Raw genomic sequence first — 22474 nt, 5'->3', positions numbered from 1 at the left:
GTACAACACATGCCTTGTGATGAACCATTTTAAAAGTCTTGATCTGTTGAACTTTAATATCCTGCTGAATTGGCTGTTCTATCATCGTATGTGAAGTTATAAAATATTCCTCCATGTTACTGAAATATATTGTGAGGTTTGAAAATGCCTACAGCCAGCCTTTCATTTGCAAAGGAGCAGCTATCACTGGCCAAACAGGCGTTGATGGCTCATCAATAAGAATCCACTCTACCATAGGCTCCTTAGTGAGGGCACATATGCAATGGAAACTGCCTGAACAATGGGGACTGCCTGGCACCCATGTCAGGGCGAGGAATTTTCTAACAGCTGGAAGAAAGTATAAAAGAGGAACAGTGACATCATCACTTGGTCTCTTACACACACACGCACGCACCAAAAAAACTGAAAAATCATCAGGAAGACACAGATTTTGAACTGGGGTGATTGGTCCCAGGTTGGAAGGCAACTCAGCCTGTGTAGTAGGAACTGTGAGCTGCCTGTAACATCTATTAGGGTGACAGAGACTGACTCAAATCTTGCTTAGTCTGTTAAAGTTAGAATTTAGACTGTGTTTCTATTTTTATTTCTTAGGTGACCAATTTTGATCTCTATGCCTGCTACTTAGAATAATTTAAAATCTATCTTTCTGCAGTTAATAAATCTGTTTTGGATGTTATCTAAAACAGTGTGTTTTCGGTTGAAGTGCCTGGGCAATCTCAGTTCAGGTTACCAAGGGCTGCTGCACGTCCACTATCCTTTTGCTGGAGTGGTGAACTAATTAGTGAGCTTGCACTGTCCAAAGGAGTCTTGAGCAGTGTAAGACACTATATTTCTGGGCTACAAGGTTGGGGTGATTGGCTGGTGCCTCTCTCTTTCTCAGATTCACAACTGTCTCAGGGAGCATTCATGCATTTTAGCTGGGTGTGGGGCTCCACATGCTGATGATTGAATGACCACAGTATCTGGGAGGGGTTTTTCTGCTTGTCACTGACATAGCCCAGGCTGGAAAGTTACAGGGGCACAGTCGTCCCACAGTTCCAGGTTATACACCGGGGATTCCATCAGTGTGTCACTGTAGAGGAGGTGGCTTCAGCTGGGGCCACAGGCCAGAGGCACTATAAAAAGTGCTGCCTCCATGGGGGTTCTTTCTGCCAGTGATAGTAGGGAGGATAGGTTATGTGCTGCCAAGGACAGAAGGGTTTCTGCTGCTGTTTGTGATGGGATGCTGGGGTGTAGATCCCAAGGGACTGGAGTGTCACTCTTGAGTCCTTCAGGGAGTGGAGGGACTCATCCATCTTGGCTAAGAAGAGCTTGTCCTCATAGAAGGGTAGGTCCTATACGGAGGTCTGTATCTCCCACAGAAAGCCGGAGGACTGCAGCCAAGAGTTGTGTTGCATGACTATGCCCATGGCAAGGGAACAGGATGACATATCCGTGGCATCAACCACTACTTCAAGGCCTACCTTGACCACCAGGTTGCCTTCCTCTATGAGGGCATGGAAGTGCTGTTTCTTGTCCTGCAGCACATCGTCCAAGAATTCTGCTAGCTTGGCATAGCTGTTGAAATCATACTTTGGCAGCAGAGCCTGGTAGTCCACAATGCAAAACTGCTGAGAAGTAGACCTTCTTGTCCAAAAGGTCTAGGCACTTGGCTGCCCACTCCAGAGGAGTCAATTTCTGCTTGTGTTGGCAGGCGGGTTCTGCTGCCACAAGCACCACAATGGAACTGGAGGGTGGGTAGGAAAAGAAGAAATCTGACCCCTTAGCTGGCACAACATACCTGCATTCTGCCTGTTTTGGCATAGGGGCACAGGAAGCTGCTGTGCCAGACTGCTCTCGCAGGTTGGAGGAAAGCAGTGTTGATGGGGCAGCAATGCACATGATGCTCCCTGGGATTGAAGGATGTTCAGCAGTTAGCGGTGCTGGTCATGTACCTCCTCCAACGGTATGCCTAGGTTTGTGGCTGCCCTGTGCAGCAGGTCCTGATACTACTTATGGTCATCAGGAGGCAAGAGGGCAAGGGAGTATAAAGGTATCATCCAGAGAAGACAAAGCGGCCATAGAGACTGGAGGAACCGGTAGTACCAGTTCTGCCTCTATTTCTTCCTCAGAGCCCAGTGGTTCCGGTGTGAGGTCCAGGGCAGAAGGGAATGATGCTTGAGAAAGTTGGCTGAGCCACTGATATGAATCCCAATGTGGCCAGGGCTTGGGGAATATGGGAGGTGCTGGGTCATATGCTAGTGGGTGAGATGTCTGGACACAGGAGTCCAAGCTTCTCCTCGAGGTGGAGGAGAATGTCGGTTCTGGCTCAGAGAACCCATCAGAGTCCAATGAAGCTTCCAGGAGCAGTGGAGTCGTTGGTACGGACATCCATGACACACTACCTGGAATTGCCCCTCCTGAAGCAGGAGCAGTTCATCCACCAAATTGGGTGGCTCGTGCATGGTGAGCAGCAGAGAAGGGGGATAGAGCAGTTCAAGAAGTGGGCTCACAGAATCGTGGGGTCTAGTGAATTTTTCTGTGAGAACCGAGGAGCGTGGTGGTGTCTGCAGTGCCAAGTGAACCGATGGGCATGGAGACACTCGCAGCAAGTGCCCCGGAAAGCGTTCCAGGTGGGCAGCCACTACAGTGGTCTGTGGTACTGCCAGGTCCTCCTCCTTCTTCATCTTACCCTTGGAGCAAGGAAGCTTAGGCAGTGGTGCGGCAAGGTCCATGCACAAGTTTTTGCCCAGTCTGGCTCGTGGAGGGAATGTTTTTGGCTCTCATTCTTGGGCTTGTCCTGCACCGTCAATACAACCGTATCCAGGGCGTGGGATGTGCTAAGCGGAGCACTCACTAGCAGTGAAGGGCGCTGCACCAATAGCTCTACCAGTCCCACATTAGAGTGTGAATGTGGCCAGAGAGCCGCCTCCATAAGGACCTTGCAGAGGCAAAGTTGTCACGCTTCCCAGGTCCGCAGTGGGAAGAACACACTGATCTTGCAGTGGGCAGCGAGATGAGTCTCCCCAAGACAGTAGATACAACACTGGTACTCATCGCTCACTGAGAACGAGCGAGGACACAAAGCTCAGTTTTTGAACCCTGGAATGCAGGACAGAGTCCCTGGGGAGCCCAACCAGGGCGATGAATACTAACTAATACTACACAAAACTATTTACAGCTAACCATAGAAGAAAAAAACAAATAACTACTATATACAAACAGACTAAAATGCTCTCATAGTTGAACTATGATTGCAGAGGAACTGGGATTCTGATTCCGACAATGCGGCAGTTAAGAGGGAACTGAAAAGGCGTCGACTCACATGACCTAATATAACCGCAACTGAGACACGAAGAGATGTACATGCGGGACAATGGATACTGCTAAGAAAATCTTCCCATTCCAGCAATGGCGCACCTGTGCACACACGTTTGGAATATAAATAGGGACCACCACTCAAAGAACAACGAGCTTCTCTCTCATTGTTGGATGTAGTGAGGCAAGCAGATTTTGTCAAGTGTTGAAGCAGTGGAGGAACAAAAAATTCAAGCCAATCGCCAAAATCTGAAGGTTCCACTGTACCTCTACCCAAAACAGAGGGAACAAGGAGACATCCTCATTTCAGGACAAAAAGGTTTCAACTGACACTTAAGTGACAAAATCCAGACTTGTCTCCCACTTCTTCCTGGAAACAAGAAGCCTCAAAAGTCACTTTCAAAATTTCAAAAACTTCCCATGATCCCCCAAACGACTTCCACAATGCAGTTAAGAGTTTTCAATACAAAAATTTGTAGCCAACATAAAAAGGAATTTAATCAAAATATATAAGCACAAATAATACTTTTTATGGATAATTTTCTCCTCATGTTTCACTCACTTCAAAAAAAAAATCACTTTTTAAATTTTGTTTCAATTTGACCAAGAAATTTTAGTTTGTTCACTGGAACACTGCTGCAGACTTCAGAGCCACATTGTCACCAAGTACTTGGGGGCTTTGCTCCTAATTTGCACAGCAGAAGAACTAACGAAGTCTGCTTGGGAGAAGACCCCAGAAGTCTAGCGCTTCTGATCGATTAGTCTCTCTCACTGCCTGTGTACCTCTTTAAGCATACAGAAGTGGAGCTCCTTGGTCCCTCCGATCACCCCTTGATCTTCATGCACTTCAAGCAGCAGTGGATCAAAAGGGTGCCTGTCATAATTTATGTCTGATATGCTACAGGATACAGGGCCTTGTCTATATCACCTGAAAACTAGATTACCACCCTTCCAATCACATTGTAATTTAATTAGAGTATGGGTAATAAACAATATCAGATATCTATTTTACATTTCAGTATCTCACAGTTTAACAGGGCTAGAAAAACAAGTACTACAGGAGTAAGAAAAACTGTTTCAGTTCCTGCTGAAGCACCAGTTGCAGTACACATGCACATATAATACCCTTGCTCTGACTGACAGGGCTGAAATAGAATTGTATGAAATAGATTCTGAAATGTGTTTTTGTAGCTCAGCTGCTTTGGCCTGCTGTGGAAATGAGTGTCCATAAAATGTCAGTGCTCCAGAGAGAATCACCAGAGTGATACTATCTTGGTCACTGTCCCAAACGTTTGTCCCCAAAGTGGCTCTAGATTTGAATCTATTTTTGCCAGGGTGGATTTGATTTAAATCAAATTGATTTAAATCATGATTTCAATCACGAGTCAGGAAGACTCGATTTAATCATGGATTTCTACATAAAAGTGCATTCCTGTTGGTTATTATAATCTTAATACATATTCTTCACACTTCAGAGATAGATGTAGGTTTCATTTTTAGAAGGTACATACTATGTTTTTTAAGTGATTTATTTTGAGAACTTTTCAGATTAGTTTTACAGCTATATTAGATAACAAATGATTGTTTGGTTATTTAATTTACCCAAGGTAATTGAAGCAGATATTTATGAAGTCATTGGGAGATGAACTATCTCCAATTCAACAAATTAATCATTAATATTTGGAAGATTTTCTTGACATGCTGCATTAGAAGGAGACCATGACCAGACAAACATTTAAATTGTTTTATTTAACTAAAACATCATTATGCATTCTGGATTTTTTTCTTCAACAGCAAACATAATATTTTAACAAAAGAAACAGCATATGAATTTTTTAATTTAAACATTCAAGTTTTTTAAAATCAGGTTTATTTTTGTTAAAATTGTTTTTAACTTAAATAACTACATGAAATTTAAAAAAAAATTAAATTGACTATGTCAGCCAGGTCAACATGAGAAATTTAAAATATTGGCTTCTGCAGCTAACTCAGTCATCTTCATTTTCCTGTTTGTTCATAATCTGGAAAAGAAAAAACAAGCTTTCCCGCTTTTTCAGGTCCCAAACGATTTCTCAATTTGGAATGAATTAGTCCAAAGGAAGAAAATATTCTTTCTACACTGGCAGAAGAAGCTACTGCTGTTAAAAGTGAGATTATCACTTCCACAGTCTCTGAATCCAAGTGCTTAAGTGACTTCCACCAATTCACTGGTTTGACTTTCTTTAAAACATCATCAGCAAACACATATTTCTTAAATGGATCATTCTCAGCTCTAAAGTTTATTATAGTTGGCATTATGGAGGGATGATTTCTGCATATCCATGTCATAGGCAACTTCTCTTCTTCAGCAGGTAAGGTTTGACCCTGGTACCGAGTATTGAGAATATTTGCAAGAAAACTAGCAATAAAACAGCTATTTCCCTGAATTTTGTTCAAGGCTACAGAAATAGGCTTCAGGGTACTCAGCATGTGTTCAACATTTCTCTTAAGCCCAATGTTGGGAACTCTGGCTGTGACACTGCCATCTATTTTTTCACAATTTTGTTCACGAACTGTCATCAGTTGAGGCCAGTTTCTTGATATAGTGCTCAAAACAGTCCACCCTTGAGTTCCATCGCACGTCTTGTGGGAGAGTTAGCTTGGTTCCTCCCACTTTTTTCAGAGCAGCTGCTGCAAAGTGGTTGTTATGGAAGTATTTTGCAATTTCAACAACATTAACCTTATTTCTGGAACACTAAGTCTTTGGCTAGGAGGTACATCAAATGAGCACTGCAACCATATGTTATTAGCTTGGGACTCTCTTACAAATTTATTTTCATCTTGGATACATTTGCAGCATTGTCCTTGACCATGCTGCATACTAGACATTTTAATTTTTGTTCAGTTTGTTATAGCTTTTACTGCTACTTCTTGTAAGTATTCTGCTGTGTGCACATTTCCTGATGCATCATTTCTGTAAGAAAGACATTCCCTTCTTCTATTGTCAAACAAGCACATACAACAGGATCACTGTGGACTTTGCTCCACCCAACAAGACTCAAGTTAACAATTTTACCCTCTAGACCTTTTTCACACTGCTCAATTTCTCTTTCACATACCAGCAATTTCCCTGCGACATCTACTCTGTTGAGTGGACTGTATCCTGGTCTTAATGACTGAACCACGCTAATGAAGTGCGGTTCCTCAATTGTAAGGAAAGGAGAGTTTGTTGCATAAACAAACTGGGCAATTTTTTTCATCAATTTCTTCTTTTTGTAATTTGCTGGTTCTTATTAGAAACTTATCTATAGTTGTTTCTGGATGAGGGAGATTTTTTTTTTTCTTTTTGCTACAGATGATATACTGTGGCTATGTAACATACATGATGTGACTGAAACACCATCATTGGCAGATAACTCTGAAACTATAGAAAATGATGGTGATCTTGAAGGTGAATAGTCTTCAGAATCCTGTATGTTGAGGATGGATTCTCCTAAACAAAATAAATCAATGTGGTTATTTAATCATTACTACCATACTGCTCATTTAGTATTACTCATTGTATTCACTGACACTCAGTACTACTTTAAATGTGAAATTGTAAAAGGAAGATCTGCCTATTTCAGCTATTGGTTTTTTAATCACTCCTGCATCTAAAATGCTAGTACCATAGAGTCACAACCATATTTTTGCTCAAACATGAGAATTCAAGAGTAGTCCAGAAGGAAGACAGGCAGGCCTTAAGAAAAAAAAAAGTATGAAATAAAAAAAGTTTACCAGCCTCAAGATCCTGCATGTTCAGACATGTTCCTTTCATCATCTTTAACGCAGCTTCCTCCTGAGAAGGAACACTTTTCATGATGTTGTTTCATTCGGACAACCAGGCCTTGCATTTCTTTGTTGCACTGTTTGCATTTGGCACACATGTCTGTCTTACCCACAGGTAAAGGATCTTCATTAAAATATTTCCAAATTGGGTCTGTTTTACCGCCTGCTGCCATTATAGGTTTTCCCTTCAAGGGAGAAAATGGTATGGGGGATCGCAAATCAATAAAGGCTACACTCAGCAAGACCTCAAGACTTCTGGCATGCGCTGCTCAAACAGTTTCACTTTTGTTTCTACTGCCTGTCCCTCCCTTCTCATATTTATCTCCAGACTTCTCCTTGTCCAGATCTATTCCGCCCCCAACAATCTTCTATTCATTGAACTTTTTGAAACTTTACACTTTTAGAGAAAGATAAGGGATTGACTATATACACAAATTTGCAGAGGGAAAATAGGGTTGAGGTCTCATCTCTATATATTTCTCACCTCTATATATTATTTATTTAAAATCACTTTTGCTGTTAACAAGCATGTTATCTCTGGAGACACAAATCCACAGTTTGAGAACTACAAACCTAAGCATCTCTGATGGTATCTTCCAGACTGAGCACTAAGTCCCATTGGGTAGATAGAAAAATTAACCTAAATATTATGTACAGAAGCCTCTGGAACCCCATAAAATTGGATCCCTAATCCGTGAACTATTGGAACTCATTTACAAAACTTTTCTTAAAAATTACATGAATAGATTGTCTCATACTAGAAAATTAGAATTTATAATCCCTATTCCATGATGAGATAGCGTTCAGCTATAATGTATCTTAATTAAAATGATCTTTAGACAGGTTTTTTCCTCAAAAAGCATTTTATCAAAAAAGTCTGGAATTTTTAAATTTAAATTAATTTATTTGATTTTTTTTTTAAAACATTGATTTTTATCCACCCCAATTTTTGCAAGGCCCTCCTGGCTACAGCCATCAGGAGAATATTAAAAGTACAGCTATTTTCCGGAAGGCAATTAAGTATTTTGTAATTGACATTTCATCAAATCATAGCATCTTCAATCAATCATGCCTAGCATACCTTCTATGATGCAATTTACAGATGGAAGAGTAACATTAGTGTGAGCAAATTCTGGGATGTAAACCAGGAATGTCCACAAAGAGTAGTTCTGGCAATAAATTATTGACACAGAGCTGCAGCATGAGAAACATCACAACTCATGCAAATTTGTCACCCAAAGCTTTTATTATGTTAGCTCTATCATCTCAGACCACTATACAGATGCGATCTTTGGAAACCTATTATTTATTAAGCATGCCCAATAAGGCCTTAAATTGTGGTTTCTGCATATATGTTGTCAAAAGCCTCTCAATGCAGCAAAGAACTGTTCTTGTGGATGTTCCTGTCTATTCCAAGTGTTACTGAGAAAAAACTATGTAGTACTGGAACACAGTAGTTGCCATACCATTATCAGACCACTGTTCCACCTAGTCCGACATCCAGCCAGTCAGTAACCAGTAGCATGTGTTTCAGAGGAGAGGACAAGAAACCGCACAGTCAGCTATTACAGAATATTCTGCCCATATAGAAAGGTGTTTTTTTAAGTCTTAGTCATTTAGAGGTTGTCTTAATTATTTTTGGAATCACTATCACCAAACATCTCCAGTAATCTAATAGCATTTCACGGTTTTAAAAATCAGAATCATAACGTTCTGCTAAAATTTCCCATACATATTAGAGAGAAGTGTGGAGAGGTGGTGATAACCAGGCTCCAGTAATCTGATCAGCTGCTGAAAGTATAAATACTCAACAAATTAAAGCAAGCTGGTTAACAACTGTCTATGGAAAATTCTCTTTGCCACTACATAATCTATTTTCCAGCTACATACTCATCCATTATTGTGTTTATTGCTAAACTGCTGTTCTTGAGATATGATGATCCTAAGTAATCTTCTGCCTATTAAATATACTGGCAAGTTTCAGAGTGCCAATATCCACATACTTTCAAATGGCAGATGTTTAGTTAGTAGAAGCAACATTGTGGCTCTGAACAATTAAAAGTGTTTGTGGGATTAATTACACAGACAGAACTTTGCTTATCACTTGTGAACTAAACAGTCAAAACGATGGCCCTCATGCCAATAACTGTATGATTAGCCGATTCTGACTGTTGGTTTTCTTACAAATAGAACAGAATCACAACAGCTTCAGTGACAACTGATTCAGGCACAAGTTGAACACAAAATGGGCGGACTCAACACACTCTTACTTTAAGTTCTTAAATTTGTGACCAGGAGCATTAGAAAGCTTTAAAAAGCTAGCAAAATAATTCCATTTTGTGCAACACACAAGTGAGGACCGCATCTACTGGGCATTTCATTTTCCTTTATATTCTTACATGTTGTAAGGGCAAAAACAAACAAAAAAAACACAAAACAGAAATTTGAAAAACATTCAAAATCTGCAAAATTCTATAGTTCATGACAAGCCTTTACAAAACAAGAATCTTGGAACCCATATTTCAGGTGTACTTGCAAATGGGGTTGCCTTTGGAACCATATGGCTACATCTACCAGGTGTGGCAAATGGCCAACACTACTCTGGCAGATCCCGCGCTTTTTCTTGATGTGGTGGGTCAGGTGGTCTGTTGCTCCTCTTCTTGTGTGCTGTTGGCTCCGCTAGTGCCCTGGTGGGAGGGGGAAGGGGAGAGAGAGAGAGAGACGGGAGCAGGGAAGAGACCCAGGTCTGCTCTCCTACTCCGGATCCTAGCCCCTTCAGTTTCATGGGATGCTTACCCTCTCCCTCCTTGGGTCTGGTTTCCCTCAGTCCTCTGTGCAGGGGGAGTCCCTCTGCTCTGTTTGGATAGGGTTTCCCTTCCCCTGGTACTCTGGTCCTCCGGCTAACAGCAATACTCCTCTAAACTCTGGTCAGCTCTCCTTCCCACTCCCTGTCTGACTGAAGCAGGGAGTTTTTATTAGGTCTTGGGCAGGGCCTTAATTGGGTCCAGGTGCTCCAATTACACTGTAGTAACCTTTCCCTAGTCCACAGGGTATAAGGCCTTGATCATCCTACAGCTTATATACTTCCCATCTACCACTCTCCTGCTGTATCACATAGTATACAACCATCTAAAAAGCATACTTAGAGATATTCTACTCCCCTGGCACATGGGAAACTGGTGGTTACAAATACATACGCTGAGCTGCTATTGGAAAGGTATAAACCAATTTGCTTCACAACAACCTTTGACAAATTCTCTGTGTAGCAATGAAACCAAGGAATTCTGTACTCATCCTCTGAAATGGAATTAAGCAATTATACGATAGTTTGAAAGAAAGATTTACTTAATCATTAGAGTTCCTAGTTTCTGTAGTCAACATCGTTCAGCATTGTTTCTGACCCCAATAAGACCATTTATTAAATAAGCCTCAGCACCCATGCATAAGTGTTATTCCAATTTTAAAGACTAATAAACAGACTGAGATTTATATATTTTGTTCAAAGTGATACATAAAGTCTGCAACAAAGCTGGAGCCCAAATAATCTTATTCTCAGTTCTGTGCCTTACCCACAAGACCAAATGAAATAAGTGACAAGGATGAAGAAGCAGGGAGAATTCCAAACTTCAAATCTCCTTTCAACCTTCCCCTCCTAAAATAATCTTTCAGGGGGTTGGTTTTGGATTTTTTTTTTTTTTTAACTCCTTTATGATGATCAAGAGCATTTCCTAAAAATTACTTTGCAGGTCACTTCTAAGCATTGCGAGAGCAAAGTTCAACTTTGAAGAATGAGTGGGCAGAGAAGCCTATATTAGGAAGACAAAAATCTACATAGATAAGTTCATAAGCAGACAGGCAGACTTTGGAAGCAATAGTAAGAGAAGAGTTCTGTTTTTTTAATTGCTTGGATCTCCAAACAAGCTTGCTCCTAAATTGCCACTCTTTCACCATAACTGGCATACACATGGAGAGAATAAAATCCAGTATATCTATCCCTCACAAAAAGGGCTGTAGGAGAGTTCAGTTGAACTGGCAAGTTTCTTTTCCTATTTTACAAGTCCATAATTCCAGATTTACTTGGCCTAGTTCCCTCTAGGAATGTCTACAGAGTCGCACCAGTTTAACTAAAAGCGTGATTTAAAATCTATTTAACAAGTGCAAAAGGCTGCATAGACACACAAATGAACATAAACCTGTTTGTAATCTTAAGCTAAATTAATATAAATATATCCCTCAAACTGAAATAAATGTCTATGTAGGGTTTTGCGCTGGATTAACAAAATTGTTTATAACTGGATTCAAGTTAAATTGGTGCAACTTCTCTGTTTAGACAATGCTAAATTTAAAAAAGTGAGGGTTTTTTTGGTTTGTTTTTTTTTTTTTAATATCAATGTCGGTAATTCAATTTCTTTTAAAAACACACCTTTTACCCTCTAGCCTAATAAAGCATATACTCAGTGGTACACCCAAATACACTGGATTGGTTATAAAGAACGTACCACAAACTCTTGATGGAACATGGAGTCACCCTGCCAGAAGGAAGTAAGGCGTATTATTTTCACTTTTAAGCTGAATTGCATGTTGTTTTGCATAGTTTGAATGCTATTCTACAAAACTTTTGAGATAAATGTTTTAAACAACACTTTGCAAAAAAACACACTACACTGAAAAAAAAGCCTTTCCCTTACCATCTAAGATATAGGTTTGTTCCATGATCAAGCTAGATTCCATGGTTGGGGTAAAAATATAATGCACACTGGGGCATCACACACAGCAGAAACTGATATGTCTGGAAGTCAGGACCTACTACACAAGAAGTCTATCATTTATGTCCGAAACGCCACTTACCCTTGCTTTTAAGGGCATTCAGCGCAAAGGGAAACACTTCAACTTTATAATTACATCTCTACCCCGATATAACACGAATTTGGATATAATGCGGTACAGCAGTGCTCTGGGGGGGGGGGCGGAGCTGCGCATTCCGGTGGTTCAAAGCAAGTTCGATATAATGCGGTTTCACTGATAACGCGGTAAGATTTTTTAGCTCCCGAGGACAGTGTTATATTGGGGTAGAGATGTATGTACGTGCATATTATCTGTAATACTGTTAACATTTAAACTGGCTGCAGCTTGACAATGATATTAGCATCTCATTGAGATGCGGGTGACGATAAAAAGAAAAAATGAGTTCACACTTCTCTTGATGCAATTCTTTAGCTGCAGAATTTTGAGCAATGCTGGATTATGAGGGCAACTACCATTTTACTATTAAAACTAATGCTTTTTTATGAAAGCTAGGATCCTATAGAGAAACAGAAAAAACGTGTGGGAAAATTACAGTATTTGTGATTTTTTTCCTACCAATAGTCCAACAGAAACCCTCTATTACATATGCATGCTGAAGAAAATCTATTTTTTTTATATATTTAAAATGTTATCTTACCTTCAGACTCTTTAAATAGTTGGACAGCATACTGGGATGGAAGCGATTCTCTTCAGCAACCTGTTCATCATATCTTGTTCCTAACATTGTCTTCAAAGGCAAAAACTTCCCTATAGAATAAAATAAAAGTTTATTGTATGTATACATACACATACATATACACACAAGTTATTTTAAAGCTATATGAAGAACAGCTTCACAGAGGCTCAGCAATAACCTAACAAATTTAATTAAAAACAAGTTCAGGGAAATTTGGCCTGCTGCCCCTACATCACTATGGAGGGATGGCCTGGCCTAACCTGAGTGGCACTGCAACACCACGCATTAGGTCGCAATACCTGGAGTAAAAAGGACGGGCTCAGGAGCACAGGACAGGAACCACCAGCGTGGGGAAAGTGCAGAGATGGCTCACTCTCCAACCTCCCCTTCCCCACTGGGGTCTCTACTCTGCATGGGGCCAGGAGAAGCGTATGTTTTCTTAGGGCCCAGAGATGGGTTAATCAAACCTGGATCTGGCATCCCATCTAGGACCTTCCTGGGATCAACTAGTGGATTGGGACCCACAGTTTGGGAAACACTGCAGTAGAGGAACTAAAAAATTATTTAAACTATTATTTATATTTTTGGATGTTTTCCACATTTTCAAATGTAATTGAAATCAATTACAAAAACACAGAATACAAAGTGTTCAGTGCTCACTTTATATTTATTTTTATTACAAATACTTGCACTGTAAGAAACAAAATAAATAATATTTTTCAGTTCACCTCATAAAAATACTGTAATGCAATTTCTATCATGAAAGTTGAACTTACAAATGTAGAATTATGTAAAAAAAAAAAATTACTGCACTCAGAAATAAAACAATGTAAAATTGTCCACTCAGTCCTATTTCTTGTTCAGCCAATAGCTCAGACAAACAAGTTTGTTTCCATTTATGGGCAATAATGCAGCCCGCTTCTTGTTTACCATGTCACCTGAAAGTGAGAACAGGTGTTCACATGGCATTGTTGTGGCTGGCGTCACAAGATATTTACATGCCAGATGCATTAAAGATTCATATGTCCCTTCGTGCTTCAACTACTATTCCAGAGGACGTGTCCATGCTGATGACAGCTTCTGCTTGATAATATCTTGCGACACTGGCCACAACAGTGCCATGTGAACACCAAAATGTTTTTGGAAGAACAGCTAGCCAAAGACTCAAAAAGTAATAGCAAAAAAAAAAATTTAAGTACATCAGAAGTGGAAGCCTGCTAAACAACCAGCAAGGCCACTGGACGATCAAGATGCTAAAGGAGCACTCAAGGACGATGAGGCCATTGTGGAGAAATTAAATGAATTCTTTGCATCCGTTTTCACAGTTGAGGATGTGAAGGAGCTTCCCAAACCTGAGCCATTCTTTTTAGGTGACCCATCTGAGGAACTGTCCCAGATAGAGGTGTCATTAGAGGAAGTTTTGGAAAAAATTGATAAACTAAACAGTAATAAGTCACCAGGACCAGATGGTATTCACCCAAGAGTTCTGAAGGAACTCAAATGTGAAATTGCAGGACTACTAACTGTAGTCTTTAACCCATCGTTTAAATCAGCTTTTGTACCAAATGACAGGAGGATAGCTAATGTGATGCCAATTTTAAAAAAGGGCTCCAGAGATGATCCCGGCAATTACACGCAGGTAAGCCTGACTTCAGCAGTGGGCAAACTGGTTGAAACTATAATAAAGAACAAAATTGTCAAACACATAGATGAACATAATTTGTTGGGGAAAAGACAACATGGTTTTTGTAAAGGGAAATCATGCCGCACCAATCTATTAGAATTCTTTGAGGGGGTCAACATGCATGTGGACAAGTGGGATTCAGTGGATATAGTGCATTTAGATTTTTGGAAAGCCTTCCACAAAGTTCCTCACCAAAGGCTCTTAGGCAAAGTCAGCAATCATGAGATAACAGGGAAGGTCCTCTCATGAATTGGTAGCTGGTTAAAAGATAGGAAAGAAAGGGTAGGAATAAATGGTCAGTTTTCAGAATGGAGAGAGGGCCTGTACTAGGCCCAGTCCTATTCAACATATTCATAAATGATCTGGAAAAAGGAGTAAACAGCAAGGTGGCAAAATTTGCAGATGATACAAAACTACTCAAGATAGTTAAGTCCCAGGCAGACTGCAAAGAGCTAAAAAAGGATCTCTCAAAAATGGGGGACTGGGCAACAAAATGGCAGATGAAATTCAATACTGAAAAATGCAAAGTAATGCACACTGAAAAACATAATCCTAATTATCCATACAAAATGATGGAGTCTAAATTAGCTGTAACTACTCAAGAAAGAGATCTTGGAGTCATTGTGGATAGTTCTCTGAAAACATCCACTCATTGTGCACCGGCAGTCAAAAAAAGCAAGCAGAACATCGGGAACCATTAAGAAAGGGATAGGTAATAAGACAGAAAATAACATATTGCCTCAACATAAATCCATAGGGGTGCCCACATCTTGAATACTGCGTGCAGATGCGGTCATCTCATCTCAAAAAAGATATATCAGAATTGGAAAAGGTTCAGAAAAAGGCAACAAAAATTATTAGGGGTATGGGGCATCTGACATATGAGGAAAGATTAATAATACTGGAACTTTTCAGCTTGGAAAAAAGACGACTAAAGGGGGCTGTGATAGAGGTCTATAAAATCATGACTGGTGCAGAGAAACTAAATAAGGAAGTGTTATTTACTCCTTCTCATAACACAAGAACTAGGGGCCACCAAACGAAATTAAAAGGCAGCAGGTTTAAAACAAATAAAAGGAAGTATTTTTTCACACAACACAGTCAACCTGCAGAACTCCTTGCCAGAAGATGTTGTGAAGGCCAAGATAACAACAGGGTTAAAAAAAGAACTAGATAAATTCATGGAGGATAGGTTCATCAATGGCTACTAGCCAGGATGGGCAGGGATGGTGTCCCTAGCCTGTTTACCAGAAGCTGGGAATGGGCGACAGGGGATGGATCACTTGAGGATTACCGGTTCTGTTCATTCCCTCTGTGACACCTGGCATTGGCCACTGTCGGAAGACAGGATACTGGGCTAGATGGACCTTTGGTTTGACCCAATATGGCTGTTCTTATGTTCTTTTAACAATCCAAAGCAGTGCGGAGCGACGCATGTTCATTTTCATCATCTGAGTCAGATGCCAAGAGCAGAAGGCTGATTTTCTTTTTTAGTGGTTCGGGTTCTGTGGTTTCTGCACCAAAGTGTTGCTCTTTCAAGACTTCTGAAAGCATGCTCCACACCTTGTCCCTCAGATTTTGGAAGGCACTTCAAATGCTTACACCTTGGGTCAAATAATGTAGCTATCACACATTGGTACCTTCTTTGCGTTTTGTCAAATCTGAAGAGAAAGTATTCTTAAAATGAACATCATCCAAGACTGCTATAACATGAAATAATGGCAGAATGGGGGGAAAACAAGGCAGGAGACATACAATTCTCCCCCACGGAGTTCAGTCACAAATTTAATTAATGCATTATTTTTTTAACAAGCGTCATCACCATGGAAGCATGTCCTCTGGAATGGTGGCTGAAGGATAAGGGGCATATGAATGTTTAGCATATCTGGCACGTAAATACCTTGCAATGCCGGCTATAAAACTGCCATGCAAACGCTTGGTCTCACTTTCAGGTGACATCGTAAACAAGAAGCAGACAGCATCATCTCCCGCAAATGTAAACAAACTTGTTTGTCTTTGTAACTGGCTGAAGAAGAAGTAGGACTGAGTAGACTTATAGGCTCAAAAGTTTTACACTGTTCAGTTTTTGAAAGCAGTTATGTAACCAAAAAAATCTGCACTTTCATGATAAAAAGATTGCACTACAGTACTCGTGAGAGGTGTTTTTTGGAGAAGCAGCCACAGGTGGGGCCACGCCCCAATCAGGCCACAGCTGGCCTTAAAAAAAGGGCTGTAAACCAGGAACTGGAAGAGTCTCTCTCCAGCCTTGGAGGGAGAAGGACCTGGTTGCCTGGGAGCTCAGGGCACAGGGGAACGGAGCAGAGCTGGGGAAAGACAGGAGGAGCTGCGGTGCTCCAGCCTGGTAAATCCTCAGGCTGCAGGCCTTGCTAAAATGCCAAAACAGGTACTGAGGTTGCAGAGGCTGCAGCCCGGGCTTAGGCAGAGACAGCTGGTCTGAACCCCTTGCCAATGATGAGTGGCCATTACAGACTGCCATCTTCCCCAGTGAGCAGGGACTAGATGATGACTGGCAATAGCCACTGAGGAAAGGTGGGTTTAGAGGGTTGGGGGTTCCCTGGGAGGGGAGACCCAGAGAGTTGGGATACTGCTGGGGCAGAACCTCAAGGTAAAGGGCACCAGGAGGGAGATGGAGGGGCCTGAGGCTGGTGAGCCACTGGCCAGCAGAGGGTGCTCCAAGCTGGAAAAGAGCTAATTCCCAAACTGCAGAAGTGGGAGGTGCTGCATCAGTGAGTCTCACATTGCTACAGATGTACATTGCCCCTTTAAGCACACTGACCCCACTCTAAGCACATTGCCTTTTTAAGTGGATCAGCAAGTTGAGACAGCCGCTGCTGCCAGAAAACTCTCTCCTGTGTGTATCCCTGCTCTATGAAGATGGGGTATGGGGGGAGGGGGACACCCTGACATTAGCACCCTCCCCCCTGGCACAGCAAGCAGGAGGCTCCCAGGAACAGCTCCAAGGCAGAGGGCAGGAGCAGCACATGGCAGTGGGTGAGAGGGACAGCTGAACTGCTGGCAACTGATAGCCTGCTGAGCAGCTAGTGCACAGGGAACTTAGGGAAACGGAGACCTGATGGGGGGGCTGCCAGTCCAACCTGGTTCCAAGCCCCCACCAGTTAGCTCCAATAGGCTGATCTTTCTGCAAGCAGTGGACAAAGCAGGCAGCTGCCAAACAATGTTATAAGGGAGCATTGCACAACTTTAAATGAGCATGTTCCCTAACTGATCAGCAACAAAACAAAGTTAACTGGGATGACTAAGTGAGGAGTTACTGTATAAAAATACATGTAATTCTCATGGTCTTCATTTCTAGATACTGACAATCATGTACTCCGCTTGGTCTGGGGGCCAACCAAGGGGTATGGAAGCAGCTTGTAAGGCCTCCCCTGCTCCAACTAGTACTCTACTCCCCAAATCAGCCCTGCCCACAGCAGCACAAGAGTTCTCCTGTTTTCCCATCTCCCCACCAGCATCACAGGTCCTCCCATCTTCCCCGTGCTCCACTCTTCAACTCAGCCAGGGCTCCTTCATCTACCCCCATGCTGTCCTGCGACCTCCCCATTTCCCACAATGCCTAAGGCTGGCCTACAACCCTTCCCCCAATGCCCAAGACCAGTGAAAACTGCAAATATTCTAGTCCAGGGGTTGGCAACCTACAGCACACGTGCCAAAGGTGGCACGCAAGCTGATTTTTGATGGCATGCGGTGCAGGCTGAACTGCTCAGCCCACCACCACTCTGGGATTTCTGCTGCTGGCCCCTTGCCGGGCAGGGTCCCGCCGCCGGTCCCAATCAGCACCCACTGCTGGCCTGGGTGAAGAAACCCCAGGCTGGTAGCCGGTTGAGACCCCGGCTGGCAGGAGCCGATGGTGAAAACCCCAGAGCGGCAGCAGGCTGAGCCGCTCAGTTGCTGCTCTGGGGCTCCCGACTACTGGCCTTTTGCCAGCCAGGGTCTCTGCCGCCACAACCCCACTCACCTTGCTTCTAGTTGGAGTTCCAGCGCAGGCCCCCTGCCAGATAGGGTCCAGGCCTTCGGCCCTGCTCAGCCCTACCAGCTGCCAGCTCCACTCACCTCAGCTGCCGATCTGGGGTTCCAACACTGACCTCCTGCCAGCCAGGCTCTAGATCTCTAGCCTTGCTCAGCCTGCTTTCCAGCCTAGAGTCCCAGCAGGCCACCCTGGGCTCTGCTCCTGGCCCTGGATCAGTGCTCTGCAGTCTCCCCACTGTCCCCAGCCTGGGACAGTGCGGGCTGCACACAAGGCAAGAGGGGGTGCAGCTCAGCGTCCCCATCTTAAAATTGCTTATATCAGACCAAATTGCGTTTGATCTTGTGCCTGCCTTCTATCGCCATTTTTTCCCACTGACAGTTGAAGGGAACATTTGACAAAATGGCAGTTCCTAAGAAAGCGAAGCTAGATGTCCACTCATTTCAGCCTGCTTGGACAGATGCATTTGGATTTATTGAAAAGGACTGTGCTATTACATGCATCCGACGAAGTGGGTATTCACTCACGAAAGCTCATGCTCCAAAACGCCTGTTAGTTTATAAGGTGCCACAGGACTCTTTGCTGTTTTTTACAGATCCAGATTAACACAGCTACCCCTCTGATACTTGTGCTATTTGTGTTTGTCGCACACCAAGTGTTCGACGACATTTTGAAATGAAGCATGAGAAAACCTTTCTTGACGAAGCAGACGAGACTGAATAAAAAAGACAGTAGCAGCCTATGAGAAGCAAAGCAGTGTTTTTAAAAGCTTAAGTAAAAATCAAGCTGAAGAAGGAAGTTACAAGATTGCACAGTGCATTGCAAAAAACAGAAAGCCTTTTACAGATGGGGAATATATAAAGTTTGTCTCAGCAGTTCAGAGATTTTGTTCAATGATTTGCCAAATAAAGATACAATCATATCTAGAATAAAACACTTATGCATCTCTCAACTCTTCTGGCAGAGATGGGCAGTTAAAGTGGCAGAAAACATTGAGGAAAAGCAGGTGACTGCATTGAAAGACACAGCAGCGTTTAGTGTTGCAGTTGATGAGATCATGGATATAAACAACGTTCCATATTTGGCAGTTGTTGCAAGGTATTGTGCTTCCGATGAAATCCAAGAGGAACTTTGTTGCCTAAAACCCCTGCATGGCACAACAAAGGGGGAAGATATACTGGAAAGTTTTGTAAACCGTTTTGAAGAATGAGGAATTGACATCAGAAAAATAGTATGTGTGACAACAGATACTCCTGCCATGGCCAGAAAACAGAAAGGATTTGTAAAGTTACTTGAAGATCAAATTGGCTGTCAGAAAACCTAACAGGGAGGTGACATCGGCCTAATGTGAAATTTCTGAAGCATCTGTGATGGCCACTGTCAGAGACAGGATGCTGGACTAGATGACTATATTTCTAACTAGGTGTTCTGCCTCCACAGACCTTCCAAACAGGAAAGACTTTAGTCCTGAACTCAAATTAAATGCTACTAATCCACTGCACAGCATCTATCGTACACTTTTTTTAATCCCCTATCCTGTAGGGATCTCAATGTTCCTGACCATCAGCGGTTCTCAACCTGCAGCCCAATCAGCACACAGCTGTGGCCCTTGTGACACATCCTCAGTGCCATACAGGCATTATATATATTGTACAGATGCAGCCTATGTTACAGGGAGAGCTGTATAGTGGCCTATAAAGGTAAACAGATTGAGAACCACTGCTGTATATAGCACATCCCCAGTAAGAGAACCAGATCTGATCTGATCCAAAGATTTCACTCACTGCTTCTGCTAGATCAACAGAGAAGTACAATGTGTAGAAATGCAACAAACAATCCATTTTTTAATCCCATTCTGAACATAAACTTGATAAGTAAAGAAAAAATCCTTGAAAAGATCCTCAAAAAAGGTAATTGACTAAAACAAAGAGAGAGCTTGAGACTAACAAAAGTAAACATGATGGAGGGAAGGAAGGAAACATGACCCTAACTCAGCAAAGTTATGTATGTGGCTAATTTTAATCAAATGAGCAGCCCCTACTCACAGATATAAAGTTAAGCATAGATTTAAGTCCAATGTTGAATTAGAACCTAGAAAAGGAAGTCTGTCTGTTTGTAAGATGTAGAAGGAAAAACATTACTTCTCTTTCCCCTTTTCAGTCCCTTAGCTTATTTCTTTGTGTTATGGTACAGGGGTGGGGGATAGGAGAAGGGGATAAAGGGAATTAGCTGCTTACGAAAAAAGAGGATAGAGCAGTTGAGTAAACTCTTAGCTCCAGGGCAGGATGCAGACCATTGCATTCAGCTTATCATTCACAGCAGTGGCAACTGCTTCAAGGATCTGCACATACAGCCAGCTACAAAGAGAAACCGACTCCAGTCAGTTTCGCCACTTCACGCCCAGTTAAAAGTTTCTGAACTACTTTTCAAAGAACGGGAGGGCGACTGATCAGGTCAGTTTCCCTTTAGCTCTTTGCTGCTGGAAACAGAAACTGACAAGGATCTCAGAAAGTTAGTCCGTTTCCCTTTACAGCAGGTCCGTCTGATCCAGGACGACAATCCAGGTGGATACAAGAGCGAAAAGCGACAACTGTTTTGCAGGTAGGAGGATTTCTGAGAGAAGCGGAAGTGAATGTTGGCCAGTTTCCCCCCAGCCCTTTGTGGGAAGGAGGTGTGCTGTGCTGGGGGGCAGGGCGCAGTTCTGGGGGAGAATGAGAGCGCTGGGGCATAAAACGGGAGCGAAAAGCGAAAAGGTAGCGAGACGCCACTTAGAAAGGAGGGAGGGGGCCGAGAGGCGCCTAGTCCGAGGGCTCCCCTGGAAAGAGGTGGTGCCTGCGACGCCCCACGCCCAGCCCCGGGGAGCCCGCTCCGACCCGGCTCGCGGATGGGGTCCGGGCTACCACCACCCGCACTGGGGCCAGAGACCAGTCCCCCCTCCCCCGAACACCCGTCCGAAGAGGCGCGGAGAAGCTGCGGCCGCCCCGCGCCGAGCACCCCGGCCCCGCTCACCTGCCATCGGCTGCCCCCTCCTGGGGCAGCGCAGCCAGCGCGGCGGGATCTTGTTGTAGGACATGGCGGCGCTGCCTGACAGAGCTCGGGCCGGGCGGCTGCGGACGCGGCTCCTTCCCGCTCAGCGGCTCCAACAGCCCCTTCCCCGCGGCAGCTTCATTCAGCTCCAACTCCACAGCAACCGCCGCTGCCCACAACGCACCGCGGCAGGCACGTCACTTCCGCTTCCGGGGCTGCTCGGCTGGGACCGAGCCGCGGATGGGCGTTGCTTGAGCGGCTGCGTTTAGTGTCCTCGCTCATCCGGCGGTCGGTACCCGGGGGCGCTTAGGTTCCGCGATGGGGCCTGGGTCTGGCAGGGAAACGCGCTTCCTCGGTACAGCCCCGCCAGCTGCGGGAGGGGGAGAAGGAGCGCGCGCCCGCCCGCCTCCTGCTCACGGTTAGCTTGTAACGGCTTCAGGGCAGAGACTCCCTTGCTGGTGTGTTTGTACAGCACCTAGCGCAGGGCAGCCTGCGCTGTGCATGGGGCTCCTAGGTGCTACTACTGTACCAGGAAATAATAGAACAACCTTGCTAGCCTGGAAGGGAAAAAAACCGGGTGACCAGTTAGCAAGTGTGAAAAATTGGGACACTTTTATTTGAGGAGAGGGGTAACTGGTCACCCTAGAAAAAACACAGACACACACTTGCTGTCATAATCTGTGACTTGGTCCTTGCATCAGATTCATATGTGTGGAGCCTTGTGTCCACACAGAATCCCATTAAAGTTGGGGGGGGGGGGCTCCACATGAGCAAAAGCAAGACTGGAGTCTAAATTATTATTTAATATTTGTATTACCATAGCACCTAGGAGCCTCGTCATGGATCTGAACCCTGTTGTGCTAGGTGCTGAACAAACACAAAACAAAAGAAAAATCCCTGACCCATCCAACCCCACCCTGCTCCTTGTCTCCTGACCACCTCCTCCCGGGACCCCTGCCCCTAACCACCCCCCTGGGACCCCACCCCCTATCCAACCCCCCCTTCTCCCTATCCCCTAAGTTCCCTGACCCCTATCCACACCCCCACTCCCTGACAGGCCCCCTGGGACTCCCACACCTATCCAATCACCCCCTGCTCCCTAGCCCGTGACTGCCCTCCCCAGAACCCTCGACCAGTCCAACTGCCCCCTGCTCCCTGTCCCCTGCCTGCC

The 22474-nt window shown here is 43.6% G+C and overlaps 1 protein-coding gene across 4 annotated transcripts in view; it reads right to left on the bottom strand.

Moving 5' to 3' along the window:
• Positions 1-21721, bottom strand: part of RNGTT (RNA guanylyltransferase and 5'-phosphatase) — a 392686-nt gene extending 370965 nt beyond the window's left edge. For all 4 annotated transcript variants that reach the window (XM_050949291.1, XM_050949292.1, XM_050949294.1 and 1 more), the window contains exons 1-2: positions 21286-21721; positions 12548-12657 (exon numbers count right to left, since the gene is read on the bottom strand). In XM_050949291.1, coding sequence (XP_050805248.1) covers positions 12548-12657; positions 21286-21349 — 174 coding nt within the window. In that variant the 5' untranslated portion in view covers positions 21350-21721. The remainder of the gene's footprint in view (positions 1-12547; positions 12658-21285) is intronic.
• Positions 21722-22474: the final 753 nt, after the last annotated feature.

This window comes from Gopherus flavomarginatus, chromosome 4, assembly GCF_025201925.1.
Source record: "Gopherus flavomarginatus isolate rGopFla2 chromosome 4, rGopFla2.mat.asm, whole genome shotgun sequence".
Lineage (NCBI taxonomy): Eukaryota > Metazoa > Chordata > Testudines > Testudinidae > Gopherus > Gopherus flavomarginatus.
Note: the sequence above shows the minus strand (reverse complement) of the source record. Positions and strands in the feature narration are given on the sequence as shown.